At 54.1% G+C, this 20322-nt stretch overlaps 4 protein-coding genes across 4 annotated transcripts; 1 reads left to right on the top strand and 3 right to left on the bottom strand.

Moving 5' to 3' along the window:
• Positions 1 to 1380: 1380 nt before the first annotated feature.
• On the bottom strand, positions 1381 to 3469 carry BESB_027750 (uncharacterized protein; the record flags this gene model as incomplete). Its single annotated transcript, XM_029361449.1, has 4 exons — positions 1381 to 1475; positions 1762 to 1867; positions 2078 to 2202; positions 3265 to 3469. The coding sequence occupies 4 exons, from the start codon at positions 3467 to 3469 to the stop codon at positions 1381 to 1383; spliced, it is 531 nt and encodes a 176-aa protein (XP_029215349.1).
• Positions 3470 to 7158: 3689 nt separating this feature from the next.
• Positions 7159 to 10185, bottom strand: BESB_027740 (protein phosphatase 2C domain-containing protein; the record flags this gene model as incomplete). The annotated part of the gene is made up of 8 exons (XM_029361448.1): positions 7159 to 7232; positions 7689 to 7916; positions 8236 to 8341; positions 8476 to 8654; positions 9012 to 9194; positions 9288 to 9386; positions 9745 to 9865; positions 10114 to 10185. 8 exons carry the CDS (start codon positions 10183 to 10185, stop codon positions 7159 to 7161), a joined length of 1062 nt encoding a protein of 353 aa, XP_029215348.1.
• A 5757-nt stretch (positions 10186 to 15942) lies between these two features.
• Positions 15943 to 17753, bottom strand: BESB_027730 (putative multiprotein bridging factor type 1 family transcriptional co-activator; the record flags this gene model as incomplete). The annotated part of the gene is made up of 4 exons (XM_029361447.1): positions 15943 to 16035; positions 16464 to 16632; positions 17136 to 17181; positions 17621 to 17753. The coding sequence occupies 4 exons, from the start codon at positions 17751 to 17753 to the stop codon at positions 15943 to 15945; spliced, it is 441 nt and encodes a 146-aa protein (XP_029215347.1).
• A 1441-nt stretch (positions 17754 to 19194) lies between these two features.
• On the top strand, positions 19195 to 20047 carry BESB_027720 (uncharacterized protein; the record flags this gene model as incomplete). Its single annotated transcript, XM_029361446.1, has 2 exons — positions 19195 to 19439; positions 19918 to 20047. 2 exons carry the CDS (start codon positions 19195 to 19197, stop codon positions 20045 to 20047), a joined length of 375 nt encoding a protein of 124 aa, XP_029215346.1.
• Positions 20048 to 20322: the final 275 nt, after the last annotated feature.

The following is a 20322-nucleotide window of genomic DNA, read 5'->3' as shown; positions in this document are numbered from 1 at the left end:
CAGAGCTGCTCTTTCCTGCGAGGAGAGCTGCGAGGGCCGTGGCGGCAGGACTAAAAGCGACGGGGCTTTGTTCAACCGCTGCTCTGTATGATTCGCTGCACAATCCCTGGCCCGCTTGGGTACACATTACGACCAGTCTGCTGCTTCTGGCTACGCCGGTTGTTGTGCGTGTACTTGTGATTCTACTTGGGGTTCAGGGCGCGAATGAGCAGCACGGGTCAGATATCATCTGAAGAAGACCAGAGCTGCTAGTCACAGGCATTGGTTACAGATTCGTGGGGTGCTCCGAAAGGGCAGCACCTCACGCAGCTGTGACCACACATTGTACAGGACAGGGGCGCCTCTCTGCGAGTTCCTGTAAAGGTACTGGGTTATAGTGGACTGAGACTGGTTTGTAGTTCAGTTATTGACAAAGTGATATACTGTTCAAGTTTATTTTTGTTACTTGACGCGCAGGAAAACAAATTAGCTATGAGACCACACAGCCCGTTGCAGTGCAAAATAATGAGAGTCCGTGTGGCGTGATGGCTCGCAGTTCCCGTGGTCACACAGAAAGCTCGTGATAGCTCCTCAGAGTTAGCAGGTACCCACGTCTATGTAGGCCACCTGCGGCCTGGCAGATCCTCAGACAGTCAGCGCACCCACCACCTTCTAATTTCAGTCCTCTCCTCTCAGTCTTAAAAACTGGTGCGGCAAGGCTGTGAGAGGCAGCCTCGGCGGATCAGCGAATGCCGGTTTGCTGTCCGCCAGCAGGGCGCAAGCATTTGACTGGAAAAAGCGTAGACACACGCCTAAAACAAAGGTAAGACAAAAGCGTTCGTTTCAGACGCTAGGCGCGTGCCATGATCCTCCTGCAGTATAGTTCCGGCATGCACGAGCCGCATCCAAAACACACGAAACAGCGGCGGCATCGGTCAGACATTGGATAGGGGGGGCGTCAAGCCGCACATTCATTGAGAGTGGCGTAATGGGGTGCGTCGCGCAGAGGAGCAGGCACATTGCGGCGGTGATGCGAGACAGGAGAACGCCCTCACTGAAAGGATGCTAACGAGGAATGGCCGTCCCCTGTGTGCGAGCCAATAGAGTGGTGCAGGCGACGAACCAACGTTCGCAGTGGCATCGTGTAACACAGCCTGGCAGTGATACCGCGGCACGCTACACCGCAGCAGATTTGGAAGAGTGGAAGTTCCCAACGAGCAGGCAAGCCAGGATGCCATCGCTCTTCATCACTGTGTATAGTCTCTCACGTTGGAGGAGCCACTGCTTTGTCTTAAGACGCAGTTCTGCCACCGTAGTAGGGGCACGTTCCTGAGCCAGAGTTGTGGCGATAGCGCTGATGGTGTCAGTCGACCCCTCTTTGTAGGCCGTCAGAACAAGGCTTCAGGCAGCCGCCACAGCATTCTTCGACGCGCCGGACAGCGTTCGAGTGATCGACGTCATGGCAGCCCACGCCATCTTTGCCGAAACCGACACACCTGAAGACGGAGGCAAACAGCCAAGAAAAGTCACGCACAGTCGCCCCACGAATAACAGGCGGTGCCGGAACTGGCGAGCTAAAGCTGTTTTGCGCACCGCAGAAGATTCCAAACAGGCGCGCCACATGTTCTGCGTAGCGAAGCCGACGTCCCGCTCGCCCCTTTCACCGCATTGTTCCCCCACGGACGGACGCTGCGAGCATAGAACCCCCGAAACCATTTCGACGAATGCCCTTCCTTGCACACCCTCACTTGGCATCATCTCGAGTGGAATTCATCGCCTTACCGTCACACGTCAAAAGAATCGTGTCGCCGAACCGTGCATAGAACTGAGTGAGATATAGATCCGAAACCGCTGCGGTGACACCTATTTGAGTTTTCGTGTTGGACATCTGCAAGCGTAGCCACACACGGACAGAGACGATCGTCTCGAGCGACGCAGGTTTCCGCTGCTTCGCTACTGCGCAGCCCCTTTGTTCGAATTCGCACCTAAATTGCATGCCCAACAACTGGTAGAAGACCTGCGGCGGCGTGAACGTCCAAAGTACTTACAAAATCGCCAAGTTCCCTGCTCATTGCTAATCCAGGACCAAGTCTCGCACTTTTGTAATCGTCATCGGGTAGCCCGCTTGTTCGATGCGTCGTTTTTCTTGTGGGTCGAGAGGCGAGTGGTCCTTCGTCATCTCAAAGTAGTCCGAGTTTGTGACCAGCATTGCTCGCGAATCCCCTGCGAGCCAGCCGCCGAAAAGGGACGGAAACGACAGGACGACACCCACGCGCACAGTTTATCCTCAACCAAGCCGCCCTATGAGTGTGCTCCACACAACAATCTTTGGCTCGAGGCAGAGCACGATAGCTGCCCAGCGAAACTCCGACACACTCTATGTGCTATGGCGACACCAACTCTTAAGCACATCAGATGGCAATCGGAAGGCTGTCCGCTCGATACGTCAATCCGCACCACAGACCCTCCCAGATCACTCGCCTCCCCGTCTCCCCCCCCCCCCCCCCCCCCTCCCCCCCCGCGCACTCCTCCGCGAGCAGCATCTCGTCACCTCTGTCCCTGCAGTCCAACATCCTCTGAACTCACCAATATTCAAGACGGTTACAAGGAAAGGAGCTTGAACGGATCCGAGCACTGTTGTTTCCAACGGTAGGCGGTCTCCACGGTGATCCTCCCTTACTTAACATGCGGGATTCCTCAAAGTCCACAATTTGTCGCCCTCATTTCAAGACGGTAAACGACGACTTGACCTTCTCAATGATTACAATAACAGTTTTAGCAGTAGTAGAAGCACAGCTGTGGTGGGAAAGAAAGGTAAGCCACCGGGCCGACACCCCAGCCGCACAGCTCAGATGGATACAGCCCACAATCATCCTTACCGGTTGAGCCGCCACGGGAGATTCCTTCCCCTCGGATCTTGTCATCCCGTTTCCGTCCGAGGCCCGCGGGAGAGCTACGAAAAAGCTCTTCGAGTTCCGATTAAAAGGCACACAGCAGAGTACGGCAGCCACATCGCACGCGAGCACCGTCCGGAGGTTGCACATCGGCTATGTGCCCCGGAGGGTCGCCAGGAACAAGCCGCGAATGTGTTGCGGTACAAAGGGTAGTATGAGACATCGTCGGGCGGACGTGCACGATTCGCGTCGTAGCATAACCTGCAGGCGGTTCCACGCGTCCCGTCTACAACAACCGTCCCAATATCCAGGAAGTGCTGTCTCGAATCCCTCCCCTCTAAAACGTTTAGTGGTGGGTGAGTCGAGGGAGGCTTGGAAGTGCTCTCAGTACCTAGGACAGCTTGGAGATTCCGGGCAAGAAAGCGGGACACCTCCGATACCGTGTGACCGTCGAACAGCGCTTGCACCCGGACGTTCGGAAACTTTGGAATGGCTGCATCCGCGATCAACGCCTGTATGGACGAAAAGGCAGTGAATTCGGCATTCGAGCACAAAGGATGCATTGGACGAGGCGCGGCGGCCCCGGAAATGTCCATGTGGGGGGCACCACGCGGGAGCCACTCTGTGGTTTGCTCAGCTGTTTTTTTCCAGTCCCTCGCAACAAGCCAGTACTGATCTTTGCTTGGGTCGCAGTAGGGGAGCGTCTGCGTCTGAATTTTGCCGTCATGTTGAGCAGAAAGATACGCAGACACGAAACGTATCGAGTTCCGGATGCGAGACTCGGCAACTGCCAAATTCCGTGTCCCTCGCTCCTATGTCTGCTCGGTGGCATCGGCTGGTGGCCGCCGAAATCCTCTGCCATCAACTTCCTGGCACAGGCTGACGGCTGGAAGCGGCCTCTCAGGCGCCGCCTATCTGCGCACAACAAAACTTGCCCCCTCCCTGGCTCATTCGCTCTCTCTCAGAAGGCCTGCGGGTGGCCTTCGTTGGCCCTCACACTGCAGCAGCCTTTCCCGGAACCCAGACTTCACAAAAGTCAGGTGCACACGTCACAGAGTGCTGAGGCCAGTGTTCGTCCCTTCAGAGCCCAAGAAGCAGGAATGCAGAGCACGGGGGACGGCGACGCCTGCAAGCATCATCAGGAGCTCGCTTGGCGAGGGGTCACAGGCCGAGTCTCCGGGCGGCCACCAAACGTACAGTCGCCTCTGTGAGAGAGCAGTTGTCAGGGCCACAAAAAAAAAGATTCGAGAAGCAGCTGGCGCCGAGATTTGTAGGTATCGTTCGTAATCATCCATGGCAGGCAGTGATGATTTCAGGAGACGTTGATGGCGTTCAAGCTGGACGCACGCGTATTGTATATGGGATTTATGTGAAGGCTGGAAGCCTCATACAGTCCGGTGACTTGTAGAGTTCAAGCTCCGAGACTAGACGACAGCAAGCGCAATACGATGTTGAATGCATTACTACTGCCGCAAGAGAGGCGAGACTCAGGAGTGCTGTGTGGAAGCAAGCACGTTGTCTCTCTGCACACGCCTGCGGCGCAACGCTACAATTGACCGTGAATTAGCTGTTAGCCACGGCTTGACTGTTTCACATCCAGATCTTCACCGGTGCCACAGGACTTACCCAGATGCCGGCTACTGGAACTGCTTCTACGCAGGCAAAGACAAGAGCTGCTAGCGCTGTATGCGCTGCGAGGTCGGGCGCATAATGACTGAGCGTAGTCCACCACCCGAAGAGAAAGCACTTCTGCATGGATCCCAAAGAAAGCTGTTGCCAGGTCACGCAGTTCCAGAAGGCGCTGCAACTATATAGAAGAGAACAAATACTGTAAACTCGTTGGCTAACTGTCAGCGTCGTTGCATTAGAGAGCACGCTCCGCGTCGCATGTCTGCTTTGGCCCGTATGATGGCTCGTTAGTCCGTTCACGACGTGGACGGACCTTGAGAAACCCGTGGCCCAGGTGGGGCGCGCCTCGTCTGCCTCCGGCGTCGCTGTTGAGGGCTATATCACCACACTAACGATTCGCTTTTACTCGCTGTGCTAGACTTCTGCCGCTGACAAAGTGTCAGCACAGTGAATAAATCTGGACGAAGATGGCATGTGCGGAACTTTTTTTCTGTGTCAGTGTGTCGCTAAAAGCACGGTACGCAGGCACCTTCCCGCGCAGAGCGCGGCAGGGGCTGGGTAGTCAAGAGCGAGGATTCCCGTGTCTTGCGGATGGCAGCACCAAGACCCGCAAGCATTCCGCTTGTTCTTCTGCGGATTACGACTGCCGCAATATTGAACGGCGTTTACAGCAAATGTGGCTATAGAAAACACCGTGTCGAGGAGTCAACCACATGATGGGGAGAAACGGGCGTTGTAATAATGCGCGTGTCTCCCTGATTGAGGACTACAACGTTGTTGCGCGGCTTGCTCTCAGCAGGTGCTATTTGACAATATGATTGTTCCCGTTTTAAAGGCTGATTCTATCTCTAATGAAGTCCATATGCGATTTTTTTGAGTACTCAACACGGTCGGCAGCCAGCACCTCGTTCCGATGATGATTAGTTATCGCAATCTTGCATAGCCGTACTTTCAGTGTCAACGTGTCTCGCTCGATGTTGGTCTCGGCACGCTGAATAAAAGCGGGCCGTCGTCGCCTCTCGTGCCATGAGTGATACCGCCGGTGAAGCACGGTCTGCCACGCGTGAAGTGGTAGACCATCTCGTGCATCCTCCACCGAGAATGCTTGATGACAAATACCGATACAATGAGCCCATTCAATCCGTGACGGTAGCTACAGCAGCGTCTCAGTGGCGCTGTTACAAAAAAGTCCCGGTAAACCCTAAAGCACGTCGACGAGGCACGCCCCCTTCCAGTTGCACAGATCGGGAAATGAACACCTGGTCCAACGAAAAGTCACTGGACGGCGCACGTACCACGGGATCCCTGGGGACCAATGTGGAATCCCATGGACGACAGGTCATGAGATACTGCACACCGACACTTGCGCCCGATCTGCTCCGCCTACACAACCAACTACGGACCCTTCCAATCTGTATAGAGATGCGCATTGTTCGCAGCGTTAGCCCCTTATTGGTCTCGACTCCTGGGAGAGTGGATCGCTGCTTTCAACTGTAGCGACCACATGGAGGTCATACCAGTCTGCCGATCGAAACAGCCCAGCATCATTCTAAACATCATGTGCACCTCAGTCAAACACGACGCACTCTCCTCCATCAGGGTCACCTCTTGTGCCTTTAGGACAATCAAAACAGTAGTAGGCAGGTGAATGAAGATGGGGAGTGTCGGGCACATCTCATGGCGCGGTCCACAAGCGACCCGAGAGCTGGAGGCATGCACCCGTTGACCTGAGCGCTCGGCAACCTGTTATCTACACCGCCTTCCAACCCCCCCTCCCTTCGCAAACTTCAGCAACACAGGACAACCGGAAGCATACCGGACACCCGCGATGGCGCAGGTGGAGGCGAGCTCCATAGACTATCGACCTCCAAAACAAAACGTTATGTTCTCTTTGGGACGCGACATAATCTCCGGAGAGCCACACGCACCGGCGGTCAGTGCCGCGTCATTCCTCTCGTGCCTCGCCGCCTGTACCCGGGATTCAGCCCAGCGCTGAGCTGACAGATGTGCTAAACCATAGAAGCAGCGGGACCCACAAGGCCACTGATGATGACGCAACGACGGGGCAACTCGAACGAGATTGAGAAAGCTCAACAAACACCGTCCCTGGAAAATATATTTCATTGGCACATTTCGGGCGCCAGGTGTGCCATGGGTACGTAAAGCTACCAGTCAAATGGATAGTCCTGCAGCGCCTTACACAAGCCTTGAACGGCTCTTGCTAACACCGTTCCGACGCTGCTCTCGCACCCAGACCCACCTCTCTCACAACGAGAGTCATTTCTCAGCATTCCAGGACTGAAAAATTTCCGACGTGGGTGCGTGAAGAATGTCTTTCGCCACCACCTGGCGTGCGCCTACCCCGCTCCCGTGCAGTGCGCTGCGGAGGAACGCCGTGCCGACGCATTCAAACAGGCATATGATGCGTGACGAGCTAAGGATGGTGGCCTATCCGTCGCGCATGCGTCTCGACGTGACATACCTTTGCCCTGCATGCGTCTTCACCAACGGAGGCACGATGCAATGCCTTTCTTCACCAAGGACTCGTTGCTCCTAAATTTAAAGGCGCCCTCGCGAATCACCTCTCGACAAGAATGAGGAGTCCAGGCACCTCCCCATACACAGAACAGCATGCCGGTTGTCTTGTGGGCATAGCTTAAAACAGTGGCACGTAGAAACTGTTGGTCAAAGTGTCAAAGCGGTCGCTACAGTTCTCTTCCCTTGACGTGTCTGCATGCAGAGAATCACACAGGCGAAGCAACAAAGTGTGGAAACGCCCTTTCGGCCGCTGCCAAGCGCTTGGCTACATCAGCCAACTCGAAGCGCCTGCGGGTCCCTATCAGAATTTCTACGGGAATACAACGCGAGTGGCACGGTATCTAGGCAGTGCTGCAACACACCCGCTCAGGTAATTTGACTGAAGCGCTGCGTTCCTTTGTTCCAACAGCTCGACACGTCCACGCAGGAAGGCGGGGCATGATACTGCCTCCAGTGTCTGGGCTGCATGCGGCTTCATCAGGATGTGCTCCAATGCGCAAACGACAGGAAACCCTCCACACGTGCTGAGCAGTGTTCGTGCGTGAAGCGACGCTCTAGGCCTGTCGACTGGAAGACTCTAGACCGCGTTGTGCCTCATTCGCTGTCAGCGTGCTTTGTCAAGGTTGTCAAGGTCACATGACGCCTTACGTGAAGAACCTTGAACCACGGCGCAGGCGCGCAGTGTGGCAGTCGGCTTTGATGGATGTTCCCCATGAAATTGGGTAACTATCACGCTAATATTATCGCCCGATCCTTCTTCGAAGGCCATATCCGCCAAGCCGGCAGCCACTGCGGTAGGATTGTTCCCGTTTGAAAAGAGTCGCCGAACGCCTGCCGCCACATTGGGCCAGTCTACTGTGAGTGGTTCCGTAACGCCTGCAGGGCAGAAAACACGTTCGTCATAGGCAAAGGATATTTATGTCATCGTTCGGCGCGGAGCTCCTATGTATGGACTATGTCATGCTCTCTCGGGGATAAATGGCGGGCGGGAACACACGGATCGGCAACATGGTTCTTTGCCTGGCAAACTACTTGTACTCTGCGCATTTTCTCCATTTAGAAGAGATCCTGTGCAGTGTGTGTAGGTGTGTGTAATGTCAGTGATGCAGAGCAACGCGTCTCGGTTCTCGGCAGATATGGTGAGGTGCCTCTGTCTACGACGGACAACATCACGCTGCGCGTCGGTGAGTCCTACCGTCACAGAAGAGAACAACAGTGTCGCCATACGACGCGTAGAACTGTCGAATATCTGGATCCGGAATCATCGCCGAAGGTTTACCCGACGCGCGCACTTTCAAACTCTGAACGAGTCAAATACAAGCCACAAAGACCCTATCCAACCAGACAGAAAGAATCACAGAAAGTGGATCATACCTCCAATGATCCGCGAGGCGGGAGATTTTTCACCTGAAACACGCGACTAAAACCGGCTTACCAGATCGCCATACGCTCTGCTCATCGCGACCGTGTGCTGTATTCGAGCTACACCGTGGTCATTCGTCACCGAGTAGCCCGCTTGTTCGATGCGTCGTTTTTCTTGTGGGTCGAGAGGCGAGTGGTCCTTCGTCATCTCAAAGTAGTCCGAGTTTGTGACCAGCATTGCTCGCGAATCCCCTGCGAGCCAGCCGCCGAAAAGGGACGGAAACGACAGGACGACACCCACGCGCACAGTTTATCCTCAACCAAGCCGCCCTATGAGTGTGCTCCACACAACAATCTTTGGCTCGAGGCAGAGCACGATAGCTGCCCAGCGAAACTCCGACACACTCTATGTGCTATGGCGACACCAACTCTTAAGCACATCAGATGGCAATCGGAAGGCTGTCCGCTCGATACGTCAATCCGCACCACAGACCCTCCCAGATCACTCGCCTCCCCGTCTCCCCCCCCCCCCCCTCCCCCCCCGCGCACTCCTCCGCGAGCAGCATCTCGTCACCTCTGTCCCTGCAGTCCAACAACCTCTGAACTCACCAGTGTTCAAGACGGTTACAAGGAAAGGAGCTTGAACGGATCCGAGCTCTGTTGTTTCCAACGGTAGGCGGTCTCCACGGTGATCCTGCCTTAACGTTCTTGCATCAGGGGTATCCACAACTTCTCGCCCTCGTGTCAGGACCGTCCGTGGGGTCTGTACGCTTTCTATGATGACAATAACCCCTGCATGCATAAAAAATAGCGGATGGTGGTCACATGATACACTAACAGTATGGGACCATTCTTCGAAGAAGCGTAGACCTGCAGGTCGCTCACCTGTTGATCCTGCATGTCCGATTCCCTCTCGTCGAATCTTATCATCCAACGCCACGCCGAGATAGCCGAGCGTGGGTTTAGACAAGTCCGCAAACTCGGCTGCAGAAGGGACAGGGCAGCGACTGGTCGAAGACTGAAGGTCAAAGTCCGGGCAGTGGGACACCTAAGCAGGCCGTAGCACCGCGCAGTGACAGGCGATCGTTGAAAGACAGAGTGAGTATCAACAGGTCCCGCAGCATGTGAAGCAGCACTCCAGTCCGTGCGCCAAGTACTCGGGGGAGTGATTTTATTTCGTGGAGTCGCCCTCCCTCTGGTTCACTGCATGGTCTGCTGCAGCGCGGCTGCCGGACTTGGCGCCGCTGTGTGGGCGCTGGCCGGCCGCACAGGTTGCCATCCGCCGGAGTATCTCTGAGCGACCCCTGAGCAACGCAATGCACCCCTCAACCCCAGCTGCTACCTAAGGTACTCTGCAGATTCGAAGCGAGGAAACGGGAGACCTGGTCTCCACCGTGCCCGTCGAAAAGTGCTTGGATGCGATGGTTCCCATGGGAGGGGATGCCTGCAAGGACGATGAGAGCCTGCATTGGCACGCAAACATTGCATTACTCTTGCAATAAGGAGAGCCGTTTGCCCCCACGAATGAGGAGTCAGCACTGACAATATGATGCACAGTAGCGTTCTCTGTGGCAGACTGCGAACGCAAATTAGCTATTCGATTCTGAGTTATTGTCCCGAGCCGTGTCGTTTGCCGCCTCAGAAAAGCCGAAAAGACCAATAAGCCCGGATCACGAGAAAAACGCCGTCTGTTGGAAGAACGCGATCTTACATCTTCGTCCGAGTTCCTGTGTCCACGCATTGTCACAGCGCCGACGTCCACATGCCATTCTCTGAGAGACATCTGTAGATTTTGTCTGCTAAAGCCTGGACGAGCATTCAGCCAATGGCCGCGTGACGTCCATGGAGAGAGACCAGGCCTGGAACTCGGAGAACTGCTGGATGACGTTGTCCTGAATAGCAGAATCGCGGCGCCTTTCCACGTTGTGTTTTTCCATGGAGGTCAGTTAGACACAAACACCGAGAATATTCCACAAACCGGCCCGCAAAAAGAATACTGAGTCACACGACCGCTACAACTTTGGCGCTTTGCTAGGGACAACCTCCCAGAAGACCATGTATTGTTCTCCGACCGCAAATGCGGGTCAGTGGCACCTGACACAAACATGGCCTAGCAACCTGTTTTCCAGCGAATCCGGGGCCACGTCATCGCTCTCATGACAGGGACTAAAGTTGATACCGTTGCCACTCGCTCTTCCTGAGCGCACACGGGGCTCGCGGCAACTAGCACGTGACAAGAGCACTTTCGTTCGTTCGATATGATATGCGAATACCGCATCACCATGCAAGAGCGCGAGCCCCATAGTCTAATGTTCATATTATACGGGGAGGCATTACGGAGGGAAGTCTGGAAAAAGTCCGCATCGCCTCAGAGCGAGGAAACGGCACGAGGCACACACCCCCGGTTCCCCGAACGCAACATACAGTCTGTTCTGAAAAACGAAAGTCAGCCGACACCGGCACAAAAAAATAATACTCTCGAGAGTATCAGGCTCTGGTGTCTTGTTTTAGCGATGAACCCCGGCTCTGTTGATTCCCAAATAGGGGCCAGCAGGCTCGCTGGTTAGCATCATCATGTCAGCTCCATTCTGTCGCCAGAAAGTGACGCAGCTGCACCGCATAGTGTTTGATTGGACGTGCATCACGAGGCAACAAAGGGTCTGGAAGCAAGTAGAACGGTGCAACCGCGCGAAGGCTGCCTATCTGATGAGAGCTATAGACATGCTCGTTCCTCGTGGATCTTGATTTTGCTTCCATGCGACGGAGAGAGGATCTCAGAAGAACACAAGCAGACCGCTATAAAATCGAGAGCTTACCCAAAAACGAAGGCCGACTGCCTCTTCTCCACAAACGATAGCAATCATCACCAACGCCACAGGAGTGGCGAACTTCAAACGCATCTTGACGAGCTCTCAGGGGCACCAGGTGATTTAAGAATATTACGTAGATAAAAGATGAACGTGTGTAAAACTGGAAAAGACCGCGACACTCTTCGGACGCAAAAAAATACACTTTGCGTCAAGGGGCGTCTTTTGCATGGTAAAGTAGACTTCATGCCACCCCTGTTGACCGTGTCTTCTGTTTGTACCCGCCCCGCTTGCTTGTGCTTGTTCAAGACAGCCAAGCACACCGTGACTTGCAACGACTAGCTGCAACACAGACGGGTCAGCGTACGCACAGGCAAAATGGTGTTTCCGCTATGCTGCACTTTTTGCCCGATGCTTTCGCTGGGTGTCGCGCCCACTTTTTTACCGTGCGTCGCAATCAGAACAAGAGTAGTGGAATGAAGTACTCCTGCGGAACGAGCATCGCTGACGCCTCCGCTGATGCTCTGACGCATTCAGGTGTGGGCTGGGATGTTCAAATCAGCCTTCCAGTCATGAGGTTCACATGTACAGAAATCCTGTACGCCAACAGAGCTTATGGTATCTCCCTTTACTCTTCTCACCATATAATACGGCTTTGCTTCCGGGGGCAGCCTTCATCTCCTCCCCCCTACCGTCTCCGACCCATCCTTCTTGGGTGCTGCCTTCTCTCCTCCGTCTGCACAGCGTCTTGTTTTCCGCTGCAGTGCTTTTCGACCTTTCATTTCTTTTCTTCAATCGTGCCGCTCTCCTTCGCTCAGACTCTTGTCTCTGTTTAGCGTTCGTATAGTGTGAACTGTTCACATGCAGGAGGGACTGCTGCGGCTTTTTTAGAATATCCGAGTCATTCAGCTGCAGATTAGACTACGTGGTACTGGCACAAGCGTTTGCAGGCACCTTACCACTGCGTGGACGCCATCTGTCCTCACTTTGGTGTTAAACTGAGCGATGCGGATGCTGGGCACTGGGAGAACACCACACCCAACGGGAGTAAACCGGCTGATGACGCAGCAACGATCGACAGTGAGCATGCTCGCGGGCATCAGTGAATCGTGCCGGCGCAGCCACCGTGGCGCTCGCAGTGCGATCAATGCTTCCGCATGGCGAGTTGACGCGTCACATATGTTATTTGGTGGAGAACGCAGTTTGCAGTGTTGGGCTGTCCGAGAGGTGGCCCCGGGCAGCTGCCCGTGAGCTTACTTTCCTGAGGTCTCGAAAACAGGAAGCACACCCCCACTCGAAGGCGTTTCACTTCGTGTAGGAACTGGCTGTCCCACTGCCCCGGGAAGTGCTATGCATACCATAAATCCGAGCCTGCTGCCGGTTGCCGCACAGCACCTAACACATTTTTAGACACATGGATGCTCGTGAGCTAGGAAGCTCCTTCGATTCAGGGCGCGCATGCATTTTTCTTTCCGTCAGACCAACTAGACTGGATTCGCGGACAGCCGTAGCTGAAGCGGTGCATATTGGGGGTTGTTTCCGATGGGGGATCGCTGAACCGCCTAGGAGTCAGGCACAGAAAAGTGGTGTGCTATCGTCAGAATGTGGTGCCCACGACGCCCATGAAAATAGCTATGCAATCATAAAGAACTTGGTTGTCTGTATCTCATAACCGGAGTCATCTTCAGTATTCTAGGAACATGCAGGGGGACACGTCGATGTAGGTCTGAAGATGCGGACCGCCAAATTGATGAGGCCGCTGTTTCAGAAGCATTTTTGGGGGATGAACAGAAGTGCGGGTTAGCTGGCTCATAAAACATCTTTTTGGACGTACAAGGCGTCCGGTCAACCACTGGAAATTAACAAGCCCCATCATATAGCTTTGCGGTCTACGCAAGCCGTAACTTCCAGGCAGCTGCCGCTCTCAGGAACTCGCTGGACTGGACTGGGGGTTCTTCAACTTCGCCGGCTGAATGTCAGCCGTCGCTTTCTTGTATCCGTAGTGGTTCACGCCAAACTTCTCGACTGAATGATTGTTCCTGGTACGCAGCGATGATATAGCAAGCTTCATAGTGATTGAGAGAGGTGCTCAGGCCCCATGGAGTAACGTATATCTCCAGCTGCGTTGATGGCATTTCTTGGTCCAGATTCCACGGATACCTCAAGCATTTTCTACTAAGAGCTTTTGTGAGGAATACGAAGAGCCAAAATGCAAACGATCAAAGAGAGGAGGCGGTGTTGTCGAGGCGGGCGTAGACCGTATGTCTGCTAATGTGCTGCGTATGCATCGATGTCGTGTTATATTTATCCAAAGTGCGACCATTGGCTTTTTTTCCTCGCTGCTGGGCATGGCTAGAAAACTTCTGCATGCCTGAAATGCAAAAATCTGGCTCGTCCGTTCAATGCACAAATTGAGATTTCCGTAGTATGTTTAGCACATGCGTAATTCGCGAGGAAAACAGACAGACGAAGACTTTGGAATGCAGTCGTCATACCATGTATCTGCTTTGCTATGCAGCACCTGCTCAGTGGGCGTGCAAAATAATTGGATGACCAAATGAGCAAGAGATGCAAATGGACTTACAACGGTACACTTAATGCCCGGTCGGTAGGGACGCAGACACTCGGAAGTGGCAAACCCTGAAGCCCCGTGAAAGAAGCGCCAGCTTCTTTCCACCAGTGCTGCTGGTACATCACAAAGAATCCCCGTAGCGTACCTCCAGCCAATCGCTTGGCTTGCTGTCACGGGGTGAATATATTTGGTTGGGGGCCCAATGTCTTGCATGTCCCTGTACCATTGCCTCGGGTCCCGCGTGTGCTTTCCTGAGTTATATGCTACCTCATCCTTCATGATTTTCTGATTTGGTCAGGGACACATCGTATCACAAGAATAGGCACGCAGCATTCTTAGCGAGGCCACAAGCTACACTGAATCATGGCTGTGGATCATAACTTACAGACAACTGTCCCTCTGTTTGCTCGTAGGACTGACCTGAGCGGAGTACGCAGCCGAGAGAGAGCCCCTTCACACACAGTTTCTAGAACGACTGTAGAAGCACACGGCAACGAAGGAAGAAACTAACATTCTTCTTGTTTCGAAGGAGTTGATCGGCCGATTTTGGTGCTTGTATGTCGTTCCAGAATATAAATAGCAGTCCTGGCAGCGACGCCGGACATCATGAGGAAGCAAAAAAAAACTCGACCGAAGCTTAGACGGTTTGCACCATGGAACGATCACGGCAGCGTGTAGCGGGGGTGACCGCACCCGAACTATTTAACTCTTCACAGTAATGCTGGCTCTATTGTGCGTTGATGAACTAAGATATGTGGAGTTAGGGAAAAGGGGAATCCTGGTTTACCATTGCACAACGCATGTAGGGCTGTGCCCTCATGCTCTCCTTCGACAAGAAACCCCCAACGCGCGGACCATTCCTTCGCGTAACGTCTCTCTTTTCTGATGTTTTCAACTCGAATGGCATCATGCCTCGTCGTTTGTTTTTCAAGGTCTTTTTCTCTCGCTGAAGTATTCATTTTCGTCTTCGTTCCAACTACTCTATCAAATGGTGTTAAACAGGGGAAGTAGTTGGGGGCGTTTTCAACAGAACTGGGAAGAAAACTGGTGCGAAAAACTGTGGGGCCGCGTGTCTGACAGACAGCCCCGTGCCTAACTCGCTAGAATTCCACTGGACTGAAGCGGAGTTGGTTAGAGACATCGGGGAACCCCTCTGCTACGATGGCACAGTGTCATGTCAAAGTTGCCGCGTCAAAGTGTCAGGGTAAGAACATGCAATGCCGTGAACTATTTTCTCATGGGCAATGCTTATTCAAGGCTTCCTGCACGGACCACACTATGATGCTCCTTGCATCACGTGGCTTCATTTCCCACACAAGTGCCAAGGAGTAACCTGCCCCAACGCAGACGCACATTACGCACATTTTGAGTCTTTTTTCTAACTTCGCTTACCAGTCGCAGCGGGACGGGAGAATAGACCTCGAATGCGCCTAAGGCTAACCGCACGTGCTCGACGGGAGACATGCTGTGAGGGTGTCCTCTGCTACTGTCTCCCTTTGCTGTTGCCGGGTGCTCACACGGCACCCTATATGCCCCGTGGTCACCATCTTTTACCGAGCACGCCACTGGCTGCCAAGATTCTCGGTTTTATACTCATCAGTCAGTCCAAGCCGACGAACCCCGATGCCATCTATGTAGCTCAAACCGTCTCGTGTGATACGGTGCTGTAAAGTGCTGCAAAGAGCTGCGGCGCTCATGGCACCACCACATACCGAAGGGAAAGGACAAATGTCATTGAATACATTGAGCTTGGTTCAGTGGCAGAACTGGAGCGACCACGTGATAAACGGAAGCGGATAACCCTTCAGCTGGCAACCCCGCTTTGACACCCCTGCGCCCACTGTTTTCATTGGTCTGCACACCTGCAAACCTAGCCTCGGGAGCGTTTATAGTTAAGTCAGTGGCTTCCACACGAAACTCGCGGTCCGAGTTTGCAACCCAAAACGAAGAGAGCACCGCACAGGCAGTAGAGTTCACGAACAGCACAGCAAACAGAAGTATTTCCACACCTCTCGCTTCCCCTACTGCGACACCAGTGCGTCTGCCATAGTCCACATCGAACCAGCCTGCCCGAGACAGGAAGGAAGACGGCAACAATGTATGAACAAAAGACAAGCCGCGTTTCATCACCCCGATCGCGAAAAGGCGATACTAGACGGACCTACGCCACGGGCTTTCTCTTCTCCTTTGCCTTGGGCAGGCTGACACCCAGTGCTCTATTCAGCTTCTGTACGACAGCACCGTTGGGAATGGCCTGCAGACATAACACACGTAACTCCACGTCAACATTTCATGCCTCCCTCCAGGAATATATACACACATATATAAACGTATACAGATTAGATACATACAGCTTCAACTTAGTGGCTCAAAACACAATCTCCTCGCACTCTGGAGACCAGAGTGCTCCTCGCACACGAATACAGCCTCACACACGCAACATCGACGAAAAACTCTAGCCTTGCTGCTATGCTCTGAAGCCTGCCTGAGTTTTCCCCTTTCCGAGCGCGCGAGACACGACGGCTTCTCCGGCTCGCAGTGCACATGCATATACTTGTTAACCCCACAGGCCTATCTGAGTGAACCCGCCAGCCGTCTTAATGCGGAGCGCGCATATTTGCAGACATTGCGAGGCACATGCCGAACAGCATCTAGGAAATAGGTTTCCCATGCGAGCCGTACTCTGCCGCTCTCGTAATCGTTGACGACGGAAGGCTTCTCGTTGATGGCCTGTGCTAGCTGCGCTTGAGTCATTTTCTTCGCCTGCCGCGCTTGCTGCAGCGCACGAGAGAAATCGGCGGAAACACGCTCGACGTGGTAGTCCCCCGTGTCCTCCTCGACCTTGCGCGCACTGAACACATCAAAGTACCGGAGGCGGCAAAGCAAGCTCCGTTCAAAGCGCGTTCGCTTCAACGTGGAAAGGAGAAACCAAGGCTGAACCCACGCTCGTGCGGCCTGCGACGTGATTGTTCATCTTGTGATTTGGTCAATTCAGCTTCTCTATGTGCTAGGACAGTAAGACTTCGAAAGCCGAACCCTACTGCACTATTCTACTATTCACCACCTTGTACGGCACAAAAGAAAGCAAGTCAGCCATAAGTGGGTGGTCTCCATGACCATCAGCTGAACGGCTATAGTACCGATCTAGCTTCAAAGATTTGGCGTATATACCAATCATACCTCCACGTGGTCATACGGCGACACCATACGGGAGCTGCGTACTCCTCAAAATGTAAGCGGCGCGCCGGTAAAGTACCTCCATCGAATCACAAGCGAGAACAGGCTGCGCATGCACCACACGTCCTCGCAGAGCCAGGCGAAAAACAAAAAAACAAGTAGACAGCCCCTGCTTACTTGGTGCAGAGACCCCCCTTCGTCGCCTTGTTCTGACCGCCGAGGACTGGATAAACCACACCAAGGTAAAACATGGGAGGGAATGAGAACGGGCGCCGCCGAAAACAGGGAAATCCTCGAGCCACTGGAACAATGTGTAGCTCAGCGGCTGTTACAGTGATAAACCAACGCCTCCTTTTCTTTGCAAAACTGTCGAGTGCACATTCTAGCAGTCAACACGATCCAACACGGAATCTCGACACCATCAGCACATACGGATTCCCTCACATACGTCGCCCGATTCCCTTCGGCGATGCAGACCCACTCTACCAAACGCGCTGCTTTAGACCGTCACTCCACTCATACGGCGAAAGCCTGCGTGATCGTGTAACACGGAAACCGGGCTTGCTATAATACACTCGCCAGGCCCGCAGGCTCGCGCCGAAACGTTGTTCCAACACATACGACGACGCGGCGGCCTGTGCGCATCAGAATCCCCAACTTACACTTCTTCTCTGTCTCTACTCCATCACCTCTTCGAAGGGCCTGGTTGATTTCCTGGTCCTTCGTGACGCCCTTCTGCCTCTGGCCGCTCTTGTTCCAGCTGACTGGTTCCCAGTCTTGGTGCGGACGCGACATCTTTGCAGGGAAAAAACGGCCGAGCAAACACACGTAAAAGCCAGAATCTCTGTTTACCGGAGGCGCCTAACCGAAACGTTGCTAAAAATTGCTGTTTACCACAATGTCAAGGCGAGACTAGGGCCAAGATGGGAAAAAGCGGGAGAGAGGGATGTCGAGGACACCATAACACTCCTTGGATGAAACCCCACCTCCGCATCAACAAAGGGGAGGGGATGTCGCAAAAAAGCCACTTTTCTATCGAATTGGCACGGAGAATGCACAAATATGAGGATCTACTACGAAGAAATCAATCGCGGAAAAAGCAAACCGCATGAGCCTCGTTGGACGCCTGGGACCAAGCGTGTGGAGACGCAACCCGCGAACAGTTGCCTTTCGCTTTTTCTCATGCGCATGCATTCTTTCGCGCCTCTTCTACCGTAGCGACAAGTGACAGAAAATCACACCAAGACAGAGCGTCTCGCTGTTTCCCTCTCTCAAACTCTATGATGAAGTCGACCAGCGACTTTCGCTTCCCCTCCTAGAGACCTTCACAAAAGTGTACGGCGGTAATTGTGTTTCGAACTTACGAGGCCACTGTAGGGGCCTGATCGCAGATCACCTGCGCGTATGCACGGCATTACGAGGCCCATGCAATTTGAGAAGCGACTCCATGTGAACTCGTCACTTCACGAAGCCCACCATAGGTACTGACGTTTTTCATGTGCCCTCGTTGGACGTTGCAAACTCGGCAGTTCGTGTGTTCTGTAGCTTCCCTCCGTGTCAGCAGACACGACGAAGCGCGAGGGTCGATCCCGCCGTAGTAGTGGCGACTTTATCCTCATTATACGACCCTCTTTCTTCGTCGCACTCGTTTTCTTTATCCCTTCGTACTTGAGTCTTTGTGCACTCTCCATCCTCGCGTCTTTGGGTCGTATTCCTTGTCTCACGTAAATCGCGAAACCCCTCCTGACACATACGGCAAAGCCGCAAGCCTGAATCATACTGCTGCGGTCGCCGGCGCGTTCGTTCTCTCAGTTGCTTGCTTGCCAGCTCACGCGCTTTCTGGCCTGATCCATATTCAGTCGTGTAGTAGTTCCTTGGAGGTCTTGCCCATTCAAATCCGTGCGTGTTGTGCGGCGCATCCTCTGGTGTGTGATTCGTTCTTCGCTGCGCCCTCCCTTTTTGCCGCCGGCACGAGATCTTCCCGTACCCTCCTTTCTTCCCATTTTCTTTCTCCCCTCGCTGCCTGCCACCGGTCGCGTGGCTTCGCGGTGCTCCTGGCGTGCGTGTGCGTCCACCCGGTCTTTTGTTCCCTCGGTTGCTCTTCTTTTGCCTCGGTCGTCGCTGTGCTGACTTTCTCCAGTCTTCTTCCTGTGAGTCTCCTCTCCACGCCTCCTTCCACTCTGCCTGCTTCCCCGTCCACGGTCTCTTCGCCGCCGCGCCGGACGTCAGGGGCACCATGGACATCCCGAGTCACGCGGAAAGCGTTTCGTCCTCTTTGCCGTCTGGTACAAGTGCGCCCGTTCTCCGTTCGTCAGAATATCGGAATGCGGCGACTGCGGAGCTGACTGAAACACTCGCGGACGCGGAGACACGGCGCAGAGTGGTGTGCTGCCTCCGACGCGAGCTGGAGGAAGCAGATTGCTTCTGGGCGAAGCTCGAGGACAACGCCAGCGAAACGTGTGGAGACGATATCGCCGAATCGTAAGCTGCTGTGAACGTAGTGAGAATCCTTAGTGGGTTCGGCCATATACCGACACGTAAATATCTCTGCAAACTGCTTCGCGCCGCGGCCAGGAGGAGAGGAGACCAGACTGAACTCAAGGTGAACGCATCAGAGAGTTGCATGTCGCGTGCCACGGAAGAGAAGCCACCTTCGCGTTCGCCGTCAGGGTCCCGCGAGGTAGCTGACGAAGATGTTTCATAATCTGCGCCAGGGCTCTGGCCTGCTTGTGGCGGTACTCTCCTTCGTGTCGAGACTCCGCATCTACCTGGCCGGTTAGCGGACGCCGCAGGGGCGCCTGGACGGGTACCTTGGGGGTCGCGTTCTGCTGTGCTCACTGCGGTGCCGCTCTGCCGGAAAAAATGCTTCCAGGGTTCTCTGTTTTCCGTCCAGATGGCACCGCTGGGACGCGCGCCGCTGATGGTGTTTGACGGGGCTGGCGTGCGGCGTGTTTTGCAGGGTCGTCGCGGCTTTTAAGAGCATTCACACGCGCAGAGTATCGGGCATGAATTTGGAGCAGATCGACGCAGTCTGCCGAGATGTGCTGGCGCTAGTCGCGAAGAGGGCCGCGAGGGATGAGGCCCCGTAGAGCTAGAGGCTACGCCCAGCGTGGACAAAGATCGACAGGCTCTCTACGTTGAGGAAGTGAAGTTGGTTTTCGCCTCGAAGCTTGACAACTCTAGCTGCGTTCTTCTTTTTCGTGTGGCCTTAGGGAAGATTGCGTGGGACAGCGGAGAAGGCGCCGGCCCAATCCTCAGGAAGAATGAATTCACTCTCAGTGCACAGTGAGAAACAGTGTGACATGCACCTCTGTTTGTTTCCCTTCATATTTGGTTTTGGATGTATACCGCCTGTCGAGTTTCT

Source organism: Besnoitia besnoiti, assembly GCF_002563875.1.
Source record: "Besnoitia besnoiti strain Bb-Ger1 chromosome Unknown contig00015, whole genome shotgun sequence".
NCBI lineage: Eukaryota > Apicomplexa > Conoidasida > Eucoccidiorida > Sarcocystidae > Besnoitia > Besnoitia besnoiti.
The sequence above is the reverse complement of the archived record's forward strand: the minus strand, read 5'-3'. Positions and strand labels throughout refer to the sequence as shown.